We start from the raw sequence: 15,406 nt of genomic DNA on the forward strand, positions 1-15,406 counted from the left end.
TATTTGAAAGACAGAGCTCATATGTAGGCAGAGGGGAAGGCAGAGAGAGAGAGAGGGAAGCAGGCTTCCTGCCAAGCAGAGAGCCTGATGTGGGACTCGATCCCAGGATCGAGCCAAAGGCAGAAGCTTCTGAGCCGAAGGCAGAGGCTTTAACCCACTGAGCTACCCAGGTGCCCCTTAACCTCATTTATAACAGCCTTACATGTACCATCTATTCTAGCTAATAAAGAAAGAGAACAAACAAAAGGCCATGCAGTTCCCTGAATGTGGCATCCTGTCCTGTATGTGTTCATGATTTTACTTCCACTGCCTGAAATAATCACCACCCATCTCCAACTAACTATTTAAATACATGTATGTATTGACTCAGTTTAATCCTTAAACTCAAATTCAATCTTAGAGTAGACTCTGTAAGGATTATTTTTAAGGACTGTCTAATAGGCTCAACTATTCTTTTACTGATTTTAAGTTGTTTCCAACTTTTGTTCCTTGTGCTAGAATATGCACAGCTTTTTTCTTCTATAAATATTTTCTAAAGACAAAAATCTCAAGATAGTTGGTAAATCCAAAGTTCCACATCAATGGTTTTTCATGTAAGATAATTTTCAAATTAAAAATCTGAATTAAGGGGGCGCCTGGGTGGCTCAGTGGGTTAAGCTGCTGCCTTCAGCTCAGGTCATGATCTCAGGGTCCTGGGATCGAGTCCCGCATCGGGCTCTCTGCTCAGCAGGGAGCCTGCTTCCTCCTCTCTCTCTCTGCCTGCCTCTCTGCCTACTTGTGATCTCTCTCTGTCAAATAAATAAATTAATTAATTGAAAAAAATCTGAATTAAAAATTACCACAGTTTTGGGGTGCCTGGGTGGCTCAGTGGGTTAAAGCCTCTGCCTTTGGCTCAGGTCATGATCCCAGGGTCCTGGGATCGAGCCCCACATCAGGCTCTCTGCTCAGCAGGGAGCCTGCTTCCCCCTCTCTCTCTGGATGCCACTCTGCCTACTTGTGATCTCTGTCTGTCAAATAAATAAATCTTTTTTAAAATTACCACAATATCAAATCAGTAAAATTATATATAGATATGAATAGGCAAGCGATGCCAACAAATGAAGGTATTTGTATTTGGAAAGCAAAACACTAAACCACCACTAATGTATAGAATTGAAAGTAGTTTTGATAAAATATAAATTAAATTAAAAAATTACAGGTTAAGAACATATATACAATGGGTATATACATGTATAAAACATACATATAACCATATATGTAGGTAAACATGCAACTGAGATAATGAAATAAGGATGTTCGACGATTTGCGCACCAGGACTTCCTCCATCATCACAATCTGCATTCCTGGGTCCTACAGAGGGATGAACAGGAAAGAGTAAGGATGTCTTCCAGCCCAGTCTCTCTGGCCACATCAAAGATCTCTGTATCCTAACAAAACGCAGATGATATTTTACCTAGAAGCAGCAATAGGAAACAAATCATGTTTAAAACCATATAAAACTGAAATGCACATATTAAAAATAAAGAAAAGTTAAGTCCAAATGGGAAAACACGTGGTTTGAAAGATGAGACTCATCTGATGTCAGTGATTCTGAACACTTAGAAATTACAGTGACTGAAAGCACTAGTCCTCTGATCATAAGAATATCTAAAGTCATCTCAGAATATAGGTAGTTCACAAAAAGACACACACAAATGGCCCATAAACATATGAAAAGCTTTTCAATGTCATACAATGAAATAAATACAAATTAAAATTACAGAGCTATTTCTTACCCATCACACTAGAAGCTCTGTGAGTGAAGCTGTGAACAGGCACTTTAATACATTGGTTGTGGGAGGCAAAATGACACAACTATAATGGAGAATATGGTAAAGTTTAATAAAACTACACATGCATTTATGGTTTGATTCAACAATCCTACTTCCAGGAACAGACTTGTACACCTCCAACAATATAAAGGAAACATGAAAAAGTTTGTTGTAACATTATTTGTGGTATAAATATTTGGGAATCAACCTACTTGCTCAAAGGAGATGGCACAAAAGGTGGAACCTGTACACGACAGACAGCTATACATTTGTTTTAAACAGCTACAGTCAGAAAACAGAAATCATATTGATCATACTAGAAAACCTGAAAAGATAAATGCTTTTTCTGCATCTACGGAGAATCATATGGTTTTTATTCTTTCATTAATATGGTGTATCATGTTCATTGACTTGAAAATACTGAACCATCCCTGCAATCCAGGAATAAATCCCACTTGATCGTGGTGAATAATTCTTTTAATGTACTGTTGGATCCTATTGGCTAGTACCTTGGTGAGAATTTTGGCATCCATGTTCATCAGGGATATTGCCCTGTAATTTTTCTTTTTCATGTAGTCTTTGATTTTGGAATCAAAGTAATGGTGGCTTTGTAGAATGAGTTTGCAAGTTTTCCTTCCATTTCTATTTTTTGGAACTGTTTTGAGGAAAATAGGTATTAACTCTTCTTTAAATGTCTGGTAGAATTCCCCTGGGAACCCATCTGGCTCTGCACTTTGGTTTTTTTAGATTTCTGATTACTGATTCATTTTTTTTTTTCCTGCTGGTTAGAAGTCTGTTCAAAGTTTCTATTTCTCCCTGTCTCCGTTTTGGTAATTTGTAGGTTTCCGGGAATTTATCCATTTCTTTCAGACTACCCAGTTTGTTGGCATACAATTTTTCATGGTATTCTCTGATAATTCTTTGTATTTCTCTGGGTTTGTCTGTGATCTTTTTCATTCATGATTTTGTCTATTTGGGTCCTCTCTCTCTCTTTTTAAAAAGATTTTATTTATTTATTTGAGAGAAAGCACAAGCAGACAGAGTGGCAGGCAGAGAGGAAGAAGTAGGCTTCCTGCTGAGCAGAGAGCCTGACACAGGACTCGATCCTAGGACCCTGGATTCATGACTTGAGCTGAAGGCAGACACTTGACTGAGCCACCCAGGCATCCCATCTCTTTTGTTCTTGATAAGTCTTGCTGGGAGTTTATCAATTTTATTAATTCTTTCAAAGCAGAAGCTAATTAGTTTCATTAATCTATTCTACTGTTTTGTTGTTGTTGTTTCTATATCATTTATTTATGCTCTAATCTTTGCTCTTTCCCTTCTTCTGCTGGCATTAGGCTTTATTTGCTATTCCTTTTCTACCTCTTTTAGATGTAAGGTTAGGTTGTGTACTTCAGACTTTTCTTGCTTCTTGAGGCGTTGCAATATAACTGTATTAATACACCTGTATTGCAATATACTAACTTCTTAGGACTGCCTTTGCTACATCACCAAAGGTTTGGAATTATTATTTTTATTTTCATTTGCTTCCATATATTTTAAAAATTCTTCTTTAATTTCCTGGGTAACCCATTCATTCTTTAGTAGGATGTTCTTTAGTCTCCATGTATATGTGGTCTTTCCAAATTTTTCCTTTGGTTCACTTCCAGTTTCATAGCGCTGTGGGGTCCATCTTTTTGTACAAGTTGAGGGCTGCATTGTGACCCAGTATATGATCTATTCTGGAGAATGTTCCATGCGCACTTGAAAAGAAGTGTATTCTACTGCTTTAGGATGAAATGTTCAATGTTCAGAGTATATCTGTTAAGTCCATCTGACATTCAAAGCCATTGTTTTCTTGTTGAGCTTCAATGATCTATTCATTGCTATGAGTGGGGTGTTAAAGTCTCCTACAATTATTTTATTATCAATGAGTTTCTTTATGTTTATTATTAATTAACTTATATATTTGGAAGCTCCCAAGTTGGGGGCATATCTACAATAGTTAGATCTTCCTGATGAATAGACCGCTTAAGTATAATATAAATCCCTTCTTCATGTCTTCTTACATCTTTGGTTTAAAATCTAGTTTTTTCTGATGTGTAAGTATGGCTATTCTTGTTTTCTTTTGACATCCATTAGCATGAAAGATGGTTTTCTGTCCTCTCACTTTCAATATGCAGATGTCTTTAGGTCTAAAATGAGTGTCTTGTATGCAGCATATAGATGGGTCTTGTTTTAAAATCCATTTGATACCCTATGCCTTTTGATTGGATCATTTAGTCCATCTACATTCACAGTGATTACTAACTGAAAGATATGAATGTAGTACCATTGTGCTAACCTGTAGAGTTGGTGTTTCTTGTGATGTTCTCTGGTCTTTTTCTAGTCTTTGTTGCTTTTGTTCTTTTTTCTTCTTTACTCAAAGAATCCGCCTTAAAATTTCTTACAGGGCTGTGTTAGTGGTCATGAACTCCTTCAGGTTTTGATAACCTCTTTCTTTCTCCTTCTGTTTTGAATGACTGCCTTGATAGATAAAGTATTCCTGGCTGCAGACTTTCCCCCATTCAGTATGTTGAATATTTCCTCTTTTCTAGCCTGCCAAGTTTCTGCGGACAGATTTGCTGTGAACTTCATATACCTTCCCTTGCAGGTTAAGAACTTTTCCCTCCTTTCTCCTTTCAGGATTCTTTACTTATCTGTATATTTTGTGAATTTGAATATGCTATGCCTTGGCGATGGTTGGCTTTTGTTGTTGAGTGGGAGTTCTCTGTGCTTCCCAGATTTTGTGTTCTCTGTGTCCTTCCCCAGATTAGGGAAGTTTTTCAGCTATAATTTGTTTGAATAAAACTTCTGTCTCCCTTTCTCTCTTTTCATCTTCTGGGACTACCAAGATATGAATGTCACTACATTTTTTAAAAATTTATTTATTTATTTATTTGACAGAGATCACAAGTAGGTAGAAAGGCAGGCAGAGAGAGAGAGAGAGAGAGAGAGAGGAGGAGGAGGAAGCAGACTCCCTGTTGAGCAGAAAGTCTGATGTGTGGCTCGATCCCAGGACCCTGGGATCATGACCTGCACCGAAGGCAGAGGCTTTAACCCACTGAGCCACCTAGGTGCCCCATGAATGTTACTACATTTTAAGAAGTCATTGAGTTCCTTAAGTCTATCTTTGTGGTCCGTTACCTTTCTTTCCCTCCTTTTCAGCTTCATTGTTTTCCATAATTTTATCTTCCATATCACTGATTCACTCCTCTGCTTCATCCATTCTTGTTTTTTATGGCTTCCACTTGGGACTGCATTTTGTTTATAGCATTTTAAATTTTGGCCTGAATAGATTTTAGTTAATTCTGCAGTAAAGGATTTCCTAAGGTCTTCTATGCTTTTTTCCAAGCCCAGCTAATAAATTATACTCATTTTAAATTCTAGTTCAGACATCTTAACTTATATCTGTATTGATTAAATTGCTGGCCATAAGTACTAACGCCTGCTCTTTATTTTGGTGTGAATTTCCCTTGTCTCATCATTTTGTCCAGGAAAGAAAAGAATAAAAAGAAGACAACAACAAAACAACAACAATAAAACTAGATCCTGGGCATATGTTTGGTCTTCTTGTTAAAAGAATCTAGACTCCAAAATAAGAAAGTAAAATAAAATATAATGAAAGTAAAAAATAAATTATACACACATACATGCACACAAAGTATATATAAATAAAAATAGGGAAAAACTTGAAAAAATAAGAAAATAAATGAAATGATAATAATAAAAAGAATAAAAGTGTAAAGAAGGCTAGATACTACTTTCCCCTGGAGCTGAAACTTTGCAGCCCTCTATGATCAATGAACTGTGGGAGAGTTGTTTTTATTGGTCTTCTGGGGAAGGGGGCCATTGCACTGATGCTCAGGTGGCCTTACCCTAACAAAAATCACCTCCAGAGCACAGGGCAGCAGGGACTGGTATAAGTGGGTCTGGATTCCACTACGTGGTGCTGTTTTCTCCCTGAGGGGTTTCAGCACTGATGAGTGGGATAAATATGGCATAGACCCCCTCCCTAGCCCCAGAGTTGGAAGTTTACACCCTCTACTCTTCAGTGAGTGCTCAGAGAAGAGCAACCAATCTCTCTTATCACCCTGGTTTCTGTCAGAACCCTGCCTTCACACTGCCTGTGTCCCAGATTTTTTACTTCAGGTCCATGACTGAGTTTCTGATTCAGATTTTAGGAACTCCTGTGGCATGGACCCACACTGATCCTCCTAGGGAGAACTTAAATTTCTGCCATTTGCTGGTCTGTCCCAGGAAAGTGGTTGCAGGACCACGCCTGTGTGAACCGTGTGAACTGTGGTTCACAGTTTATGGCAACACAGAGCAGAGAGCTGGCACCTAGACTCACTGTTATACTGGGAACAGTACAGCACTTAGTTGCCACCCGTTCTTGTGACCCAGGTGATTCTCAGACCAGGGTGACACACCTGGAATTCCACCTTGCTTCACCACCTGAGCACCTTTAAGTTAGGCACATCCCCCTCAGTAGCAGACTTCTAAAACCTCTGATTCTGCATTTCACTCTGTAAACAGGCTCCTTCCTCACCATGGTATCCACAGCTCTGTCTCCCTGAATTCAAGTCTCTGTACCTACCTACCAAAAGGTGGTGGATTTTCTACTTGTAGACTTGTAGTTTTTGTTCTCTTGGATCTCTGATTGATTTCCTAGGTGCTCAGAGTGATTTGATAACTAATTAGCTATAGTCAAGGGACAAGTTTAGGGTGCCCCTAATCCTCCATCATCTTAACTCCACCCCTCATAAAGATTTATTCACATCTGCACTTCTGGGAGTTTTGTTTTTAGCTCCTGTTTTTAGATCATTAGTCCATTTTGAGTTGATTTTTGTATATAGGGTGAAGTAGTGGCCCACTTTCAGTCTTTTGTATATGGAAAATCAGTTGTCTTAACATCATTTGTTAAAGAAATTGTTCTCTCCCACAGAATGGACTTTGCATCATTTTCTTAAGTATTTATTTATTTAACATATAATGTATTATTTGCTTCAGGGGTACAGGTCGGTGAATCATCAGTCTTACACAATTCACAGCACTCACCATAGCATAAACCCTCCCCAATGTCTATAACCCAGCCACTCTATCCTTATCCCCGCATCCTCCAGCAACCCTCGGTTTGTTTCCTGAGATTAAGAGTCTCTTACAGTTTTTCTCCCTCTCTGGTCCCATTTTGTTTCATTTTTTTCCCTCCCTTCCCCCCATGACCCCCACCCTGCCTCTCAAACTCTTCATATCAGAGAGAACATATGACAATTGTCTTTCTCTGATTGACTTCTTTCACTTAGCATAAACCTCTAGTTCCATCCACATCGTTGCAAATGGCAAGATTTCAGGTTTTTTATGGCTGCATAGTATTCCATTGTGTGTATATGTGTGTGTGTGTGTGTTTATATGTGTTTGTGTGTGTGTATACCACATCTTCTTTACCCATTCATCTGTTGGTGGACATTTGGTTCTTTCCATAGTTTGATTATTGTGGACATTGCTGCCATAAACATTCAGGTGCATGTGCCCCTTTGGATCACTACATTTGTATCTTTAGTAGTACTTTGCACCATTTTCAAAAATTGGTCATAAATATGTGGACTTCTAGACTCTCAATTTTATATCATTGGTCTATTCCTGTTCTTATGCCAGTGCAAGACTGTTTTAATTACTGTAGCATTGTAGTAAGTTCTGTAGTAAGCATTGTAGTAAGTTTACATCCCCCACAGTAGCAGACTTTTAAAAGCTCTGATTTTGCATTTCACTCTGTAAGCAGGCTCCTTCCTCACCATGACAACTCTGTCTCTCTGAATTCAAATCTTTGTACCTACCTACCAAAAAGTGGTGGATTATGGGTAATGTGTACCAAAAGGTGGTGGAGTTGGATAGTGTGAATCCTCTAACTTTGCTCTTTTTAAAAACTGTTTTTACAAGTTGGGTCTCTTGCAATTCTATATGAATGTGAAGACTGGCTTTTCTCTTTCTGCATAAAAAGCTTTTGATAGTGATTGTGATGGATCAGTAGGTTAATTACGGGTAGTACTGACATCTTTGTTTTTTAAGTAGACTCCACAACCAGTGTGTAGCCCAATGCATGGCTTGAACTCACAACCCTAAGATCAAGACCTGAGCTGAGATCAAGAGTCAGACACTTATCTGACTGAGCCACCCATGTGCCCCCAAAGACATCTTAACAATATTAGGTCTTCCTACCCAGAAACTTTGGCCATCTTCACATTTATTTAAAACTTCTTTAACTTCTTTCAACAGTGCATAGTAGTTTTCACCGTAAGCCCCTTGAACCTCTTTGGCTAAATTTATTCTTCAGTATTATGTCCTCTGCTCTGTCTTTTCTACTATTCAGCCATTCAACTAGGTTTTTTTTTTTTTTTTAATACATCATTGTATTTTTAAGTTTATAATTCCTTGTTTATAATTTCTGTGTCTTTGCTAAGATTTTCTTTTTCACTTCAAGACAATTTTAATTTATTGTTGAAACATTTTTTATGGTGGCTGCTTTGAAATCTTTGTTAGATAATTCCACCCTCTGATTCATCTCCATGTTTGTGTCAGTTGATTGTTTTTACTCATTCAAATTGTGATTTTCTTCAAAACAAGCAAGGAAAAAAAAAAAGGGAAAAAAAAAAACAAGCAAGGAAAGGGAAAAAAATAAAAGAGAGAGAAATCAAGAAACAGAGTCTTAATTTTAGAGAACTGATGTTACCAGAGGGCAGGTGGGTAGAGAAATGAATGAAATAGGTGATAAGGATTAAAGAGTGCATTTGTAATGAGCACTGAGTAATGTACAGAATTACTGAATCACTATATTGTACACCTGAAAGAAATAAAGCACTGTCTGTTAACTAATTGGAATTAAAATAAAAACTTTTTAAAAAGCAATAAAAACTTTTTAAAAAATTTAAAAACTTGGCTGCATTAAAACATAAAAATCTAGTCATCAAAAGAAAATCTGATTACCACACACAAAAAAAAGAAAAAACTGAAAGGAAAGCCACAAACTGGAAAAATATACCTGTAATACATATGAGAGACAAGGGGTCCATGTGTAGGATATACAAAGAAATTGGCCAATTAATATGTAAAATAGATTTTGCCACAGAAAATTGGGGGGAAAGATCAAATATATACCTCACTAAAGAATAATTTATTACTTAAAACATGGACATATGCTAATCTCATCAGGAACCAAGGAAATGAAAATTAAAACCAAAAGTTGCATACCACTCCACAACTGTGGAATTAACTAATTCATATCCATGGAATTAGTAAATATAAACATCTGAAAATCTTAAGTTTAATAATAAGAACTTTCAGACACTGTTGCTGGGAGTCTGAACTAGTATCATCGCTACAGAAAACAAGAGAATTTGTGTAATAAATTTTAAGATGTGACCATTCCCCAGAAATTCTATGTACAAGCATATACCCAGAGTATCTAATGTTCATAGTAGCACTGTTTCAGTAGCAAAAAAAAAAAAAAAAAAAAAAAAAAAGTTATAAACATCCCAGGTGTCCAGTAGCAAAACTGGTAAGTAAATTGCGATCTCTTTATATAATGTAATATTAATCTGTAAATAAATGAATCAGAGCCCCCCCCAAAATTGTGGTTTTCTTGGATCTTTATGGACAGATAATTTTCTATTTTATCCTATTCATTTTCTCAATTATGTTGGGAGACAGGATCCTATTTAAATCTATCATTACATCAAGCAGTGAGCCTATTTCAGTTTAGCATACAGGTAGTAGCTGGAATCTAGTACAAATACCTGGGGACACAAACACAGTCAAAAAGTAATTATAATAAAACTTGAAATGTTGAGTACACACTTCGAGCCAATGCATACTGTTGAGCCTAAATCCATTATCAGCATATGGATAATTCTGACTTAGTAAATGGAAAGCAGTTGGTATGGAAGCATGGAGTCATGGAAGGATGGGACATACAGAAAGAATATATATTGTCCTACCAGGAGTTTTATTCATTTTACCTTCTACTAACATGCATCTGCATTATAAACATAGAACTTGGCTCCATGTCTAGAAATTATAGATTGATAATTTATTTCTAACACCACCAGGATAGAATGCCTAACAAGATCTGATAAGCAGACACCAAGTTCAAGGCATTGTATTTCTTTCTCCTTCCCATGGGCTATGGTATAATCAGATCTTTTCTCGGTGCTTATGGATATCCTAGTTCTGAATCAATGTGGCTGAGCCTTGGACTCTTTTCTGTTCATTTATGAAAGGACTTAAGTTATGTGTTTCATTCAAAGAAAAAGAATTTTTTTTGTCTTTACATGCTTGGTTCCTTGTTAGTGAAAATGCATCTGCTCTGTAGCTTATATCAGAAATTCTAGAAGAATAGAACTAGAAGCAATGCCTGAGTAGTCAAAGTTTCCCATGAGTCTAAGGCCTTCTGTATGTAGTTCCTATCGTAGTCTAACAATTAATAGCACAGAAATTAGTTACTCAGACCTGGATTCACATTCTTGTTCTATTGTATACTAGTAGTTTGATATTGGGAAAACTGGTTGCTTCATCCATAAAATTGGGTTAGTAATAGCAAAGTCATCCTATAAACTGGAAGTACAAGTACTAGAAAACTATGTATTTAGAAAACTCTAAATATAACATTCTCACCTGAAGTGGCAGAGGGTCACTGCTGCTTTTGAAGTCAGTGTCAAAAATGACGGCAGCCAGTACTTTATGAGATCCATAGTCATACTTAAGGTAGTTCTCAAGCTCCATTTCTGAAGCAAACCCTCGAACTGTAGAAAAGATTATGTTCATTATAATGGGAATATATGGTAATTCCTCCTGAGGGGGAATACACGGATAAAATCTTATCCTAATACTATTAACTTAAAAACACTGTTTTTCAAATATCGGTATCGTAACTACTTAATGGATACTGGGTTCAAAACAATTTTTACTTTAATTTTAAATAGCAATCATTTTAAAATATATATAAAGACAAGTAATTTGTCATAAGGGAAATGCAAATCAAAATCACAAGATACCAATTCAAATCCACTGAGATAGTTATAAACAAAAAGACTCATGATAACAAGTGCTGGTGAGAACATGGAAAAACTGGAACCTTCATACGCTGCTGATCAGAGTATAAAATAGTAAAACAATTTTAGATAATTTTAGATAACAACTTTTGGTATCCCCTCAAAAAGTCAAACATAGTTACTACAGGACATATTCATTCCACACTTAGGTATATAACCAAAAGAAATGAAAACTTATGCCTATATAAAACTTAAAGATGAATGTTCATAGCAGTACAATTTATAACAGGCAAAAGAAAAGGTGGAAACAACCCAAATGTCCATCAACTGATGAAGGATATACAAATAAATTCAGTATAATGAAAAGTAATGAAGTATTGATACAAACCACAACATAGAAGAACCTTGAAAACATTATGCTAAGTGGAAAAAGCCAGTCACAAAAGACCACAACTTCCATATACATATAATATAAATAAAAATTTTATACATAAACCATTTACATAAAAGGTAGGCGAATCTAAAAGTAGATTTAGATTAGTGTTTTCCTAATCCTGGTGGGATGGAAAATTATAGAGTCATGACTGAAGGTTCCAGAGTTTATTTTTGGTGACAAAAATGCCCTATAATTGATTGTGGTAGTGGATACACAACTCTGTGAATATACCAAAAGCCACTGAATTGTATGCTTTAAATGGGTGAATATATGGTATGTGTTTTAGATCTCAAAAAGCTGTTTTGCAGTTTCTTTTCTTTTTTTTTTTTTTTTTTAAGCAGGCTCCACACCCAATGTGGGGCTTGAAATCCCAACCCTGAAAGCAAGAGTCACAGGCTCTACCAACTGAGCCAGCCAGGGGCCCACAAAAAGCTGTCTCAAAACAAAATAAATCAGGAGGCAGAGATCATTTCGAATTGTGCTTTTGAAAAAAATAACACATTTGATGGCTCAATAGCTATACAGAGATAACAGAGGAAGGAGTCAGTGAAGATAGATCAGTAGACATGAACAAGAGAGGGGAAAAAATGGGAAAAAACTCAAATAAATTCTTAAAAATACACACACACACACACACACAATGTATTTTCACATCTTCTTTACCCATTCATCTGTTGAAGGACATTTAGGTTCTTTTCATAGTTTGATTATTGTGGACATTGCTGCCATAAACATTCAGGTGCACGTGCCCCTTTGGATCACTACATTTGTATCTTTAGTAGTACTTTGCACCATTTTCAAAAATTGGTCATAAATATGTGGACTTCTAGACTCTCAATTTTATATCATTGGTCTATTCCTGTTCTTATGTCAGTGCAAGACTATTTTAATTACTGTAGCATTGTAGTAAGTTTTGTAGTAAGCATTGTAGCAGACTTTTAAAACCTCTGATTTTGCATTTCACTCTGTAAGCAGGCTCCTTCCTCACCATGGTATCCACAGCTCTGTCTCCCTGAATTCAAGTCTCTGTACCTACCTACCAAAAGGTGGTGGACTGTGGGTAATGTGAACCAAAAGGTGGTGGAGTTTGGTTAAGTGAATCTAGGTATATTTCTCCAGTTTGTGGCTTTCCTTTCAGTTTTTTTGTGGTGATAAGATTTTCTTTTGATGACTAGATTTTTATGTTTTAATGCAGCCATGTTTTTAATTTTTTTTCTATATCCTTTTTAAAAAGTTTTTACTTAAATTCCAGATTTATTTGTGGGACAATATGACTTTCAGAAATAATTGTTGAAAACTCTCCAACTTTGGTGAAAGACAGAAACTTACAGATTCAAAATGCTCAGTAAACCCCGAACAGAATAAACCAAAAGAATCCACACTTAGACATATCATAATCATAGCTTTGATAAGGACAGAAAATATCTTGAAAGCAGCCAGAGAGAAATGATACATCACCTACAAGAAAACAAGGATTCTTCTCAAAAACCAATGACATCAGAAGAAACTGAAAAATGCTTTTTAAATATGTTGAAAAGGGCGCCTGGGTGACTCAGTGGGTTAAGCCGCTGCCTTCGGCTCAGGTCATGATCTCAGGGTCCTGGGATCGAGGCCCGCATCCGGCTCTCTGCTCAGCAGGGAGCCTGCTTCCCTCTCTCTCTGCCTGCCTCTCCATCTACTTGTGATTTCTCTCTGTCAAATAAATAAATAAAATCTTTAAATATGTTGAAAGGACTGTCAACCCCAAATTTTATACCAAATGAAATAATCTTTAGGAATGAAGATGAATTAAAGACATTCTTAGATGAAGGAAAACAAAGGGAACTCATTGTCAGAAGACCTGTTCTAAAAAATTGTTAAAATTCTTTAGAAAGAAGAAAAATGATAGAAGAAGGAACCTGGAACTTGGAAATTCAAAAACAAAGCTAGGGGCATCACTCTGCTTGATTTTATGCCATATTACAAAGCTCTGATCATCAAGACAGCATGGTAGTGGCACAAAAAAAGACACATAGATCAATGGAACAGAATAGAGACTCAAGAAATGGACCCTCAACTCTATGGCCAACTAATCTTTCGACAAATCAGGAAAAAATATCCAATGGAAAAAAGACTGTTTCTTCAATAAATCATGTGGGAAAACTGGACAGCTCATACAGAAGAATGAAACTGGACCATTCTCTTACACCATACATAAGGATAAACTCTAAATGGAGGAAAGACCTCACTGTGAGACAGGAATCCATCAAAATCCTAGAGGAGAACATAGGCAGTACTCTTTGAAATTGGCCACAGCAACTTCTTTCATGATATGTCTCCAAAGGCAAAGGAAACAAAAGCAAAAATGAACTTTTTAAAAAAAGTTTTTATTTTTTGACAAAGAGACAGTCAGAGAGGGAAAACAAGCAGGGGGAATGGGAGAGGGAGAAGCAGGCTTCCCACGGAGCAGGGAGCCCAATGTGGGGCTTGATCCCAGGACTCTGGGATCATGACCTGAGGCACAGGTAGACACTTAATGACTGAGCCATCCAGGTGCCCCCAAAATGAACTTTTATATTGACTTCATCAATATGAAAAGCTTCTGCACAGCAAAGGAAACAGTCAACAAAACTAAGAGGGAAACCACAGAATGGGAGAAGATATTTGCAAATGACACTACAGACAAAGGGCCAGTTTCCAAGATCTATAAAGAACTTCTCAAACTCAACACCCATAAAAAAGAAATAATCCAGTCAAAAAATGGGCAGAAGAATGAACAGATACTTCTCCAAAGAAGACATACAAATGGCTAACAGAAAAAAAATTAAGTGTTCAACATCACTAACCATCAGGGAAATTCAAATCAAAACCACATCAAGATACCACCTTACACCAGTTAGAATGGCAAAAAGTAACAAGACAGGAAACAAGTGTTGGCAAAGACGTGGAGAAAGGTGAACACTCTTACACTGTTGGTGGGAATGCAAGCTGGTACAGCCACTCTAGAAAACAGTATGGAGGTTCCTCAGGATATTCAAAATAGAGCTACCCTATGACCCAGCAATCGCACTACTGGGTATTTACCTCAAAGATGCAGATGTAGTGAAAAGAAGGAGCACATGCATCCCACTGTTCATAGCAGCAATGTCCACAATAGCCAAACTGTGGAAGGAGCCAAGATGTCCTTCAACAGATGAATGGATGAAGAAGATGTGGTCCATACATACAATGGAATATTACTCAGCCATCAGAAAGGATGAATACCAACCATTTGCACCAATATGGATGGAACTGGAGGGGATTATGGTAAGTAAAATAAGTCAAGCAGAGAAAGACAATTAACATATGGTTTCACTCATATGTGGAACATAAATAGCACTGAAGACTATAGGTGAAGGGAGGGAAAACTGGAGGAGGGAAATCAGAGAGGGAGACAAACCATGAGAGAGTATGGACTCTTGGAAACAAACTGAAGGTTTCAGAGTGGTGGGGATTGAAGGATGGGGTCACTGAGTGATGGATATTAAGGAGGGCACGTGCTGTAGTAAGCACTGGGTGTTATATGCAACTGATAAATCACTGAAGATTACATCAAAAACTAACGATGTACTATATGGTAGCTAACTGAACATAATAAAAAAAAAGAATGAGGCTACAAACAAGAGCTATGGTAAATATCTGGGTAAATAGTTTTCTTAAGTTCTTTGAAATATGTTCATAAATCACAACATTTTCTGGTATAGCTTTCACTTGTGTAGATGTGAAAATAAAGTAGTAAAATGTTTTAAGTTGATTGTGAAAAATTATGCATGCATTTTTTTAAACCCAAGAGCAAATAATATATCATAAGTCCAATTTTTCATTTTTTTCTTTCATGAATGGTGTGTAAGAATCCTTCAACTAACTATGAAGTTACAAAGATTGTCTGTTCTCTCCTAAATATTTTATCATTTTACTTTTGTTTTTTTATTTTTATTTTTTTAAAGATTTTATATATTTATTTGACAGAGAGAGAGAGAGCAAAAGCAAGCAGTGCAGCAGGCAGAGGGAGAGGGAGAAGCAGGCCCCAGCTAAGCAGAGGGCCTGACATGGGGTTCCATCCCAGGACCCT

At 36.8% G+C, this 15,406-nt stretch overlaps 1 protein-coding gene across 7 annotated transcripts in view; it reads right to left on the reverse strand.

Moving 5' to 3' along the window:
* Positions 1 to 15,406, reverse strand: part of LOC309854548 (phospholipid-transporting ATPase ABCA3-like) — a 294,363-nt gene that overhangs the window by 144,252 nt on the left and 134,705 nt on the right. For 6 of the 7 annotated variants that reach the window (XM_082713827.1, XM_082713826.1, XM_082713828.1 and 3 more), the window contains 2 exons: positions 10,504 to 10,631; positions 1,313 to 1,454 (listed from right to left, as the gene is read on the reverse strand). In XM_082713827.1, the coding sequence (XP_082569953.1) occupies positions 1,313 to 1,454; positions 10,504 to 10,631 (270 nt within the window). Of the gene's footprint in view, positions 1 to 1,312; positions 1,455 to 10,503; positions 10,632 to 15,406 lie in introns of those variants that run through there. The other variant, XM_082713830.1, reaches the window with a different exon arrangement.

The sequence above is a fragment of the Mustela nivalis genome, assembly GCF_964662115.1.
Source record: "Mustela nivalis genome assembly, chromosome: 19".
In the NCBI taxonomy this organism is placed as follows: domain Eukaryota; kingdom Metazoa; phylum Chordata; class Mammalia; order Carnivora; family Mustelidae; genus Mustela; species Mustela nivalis.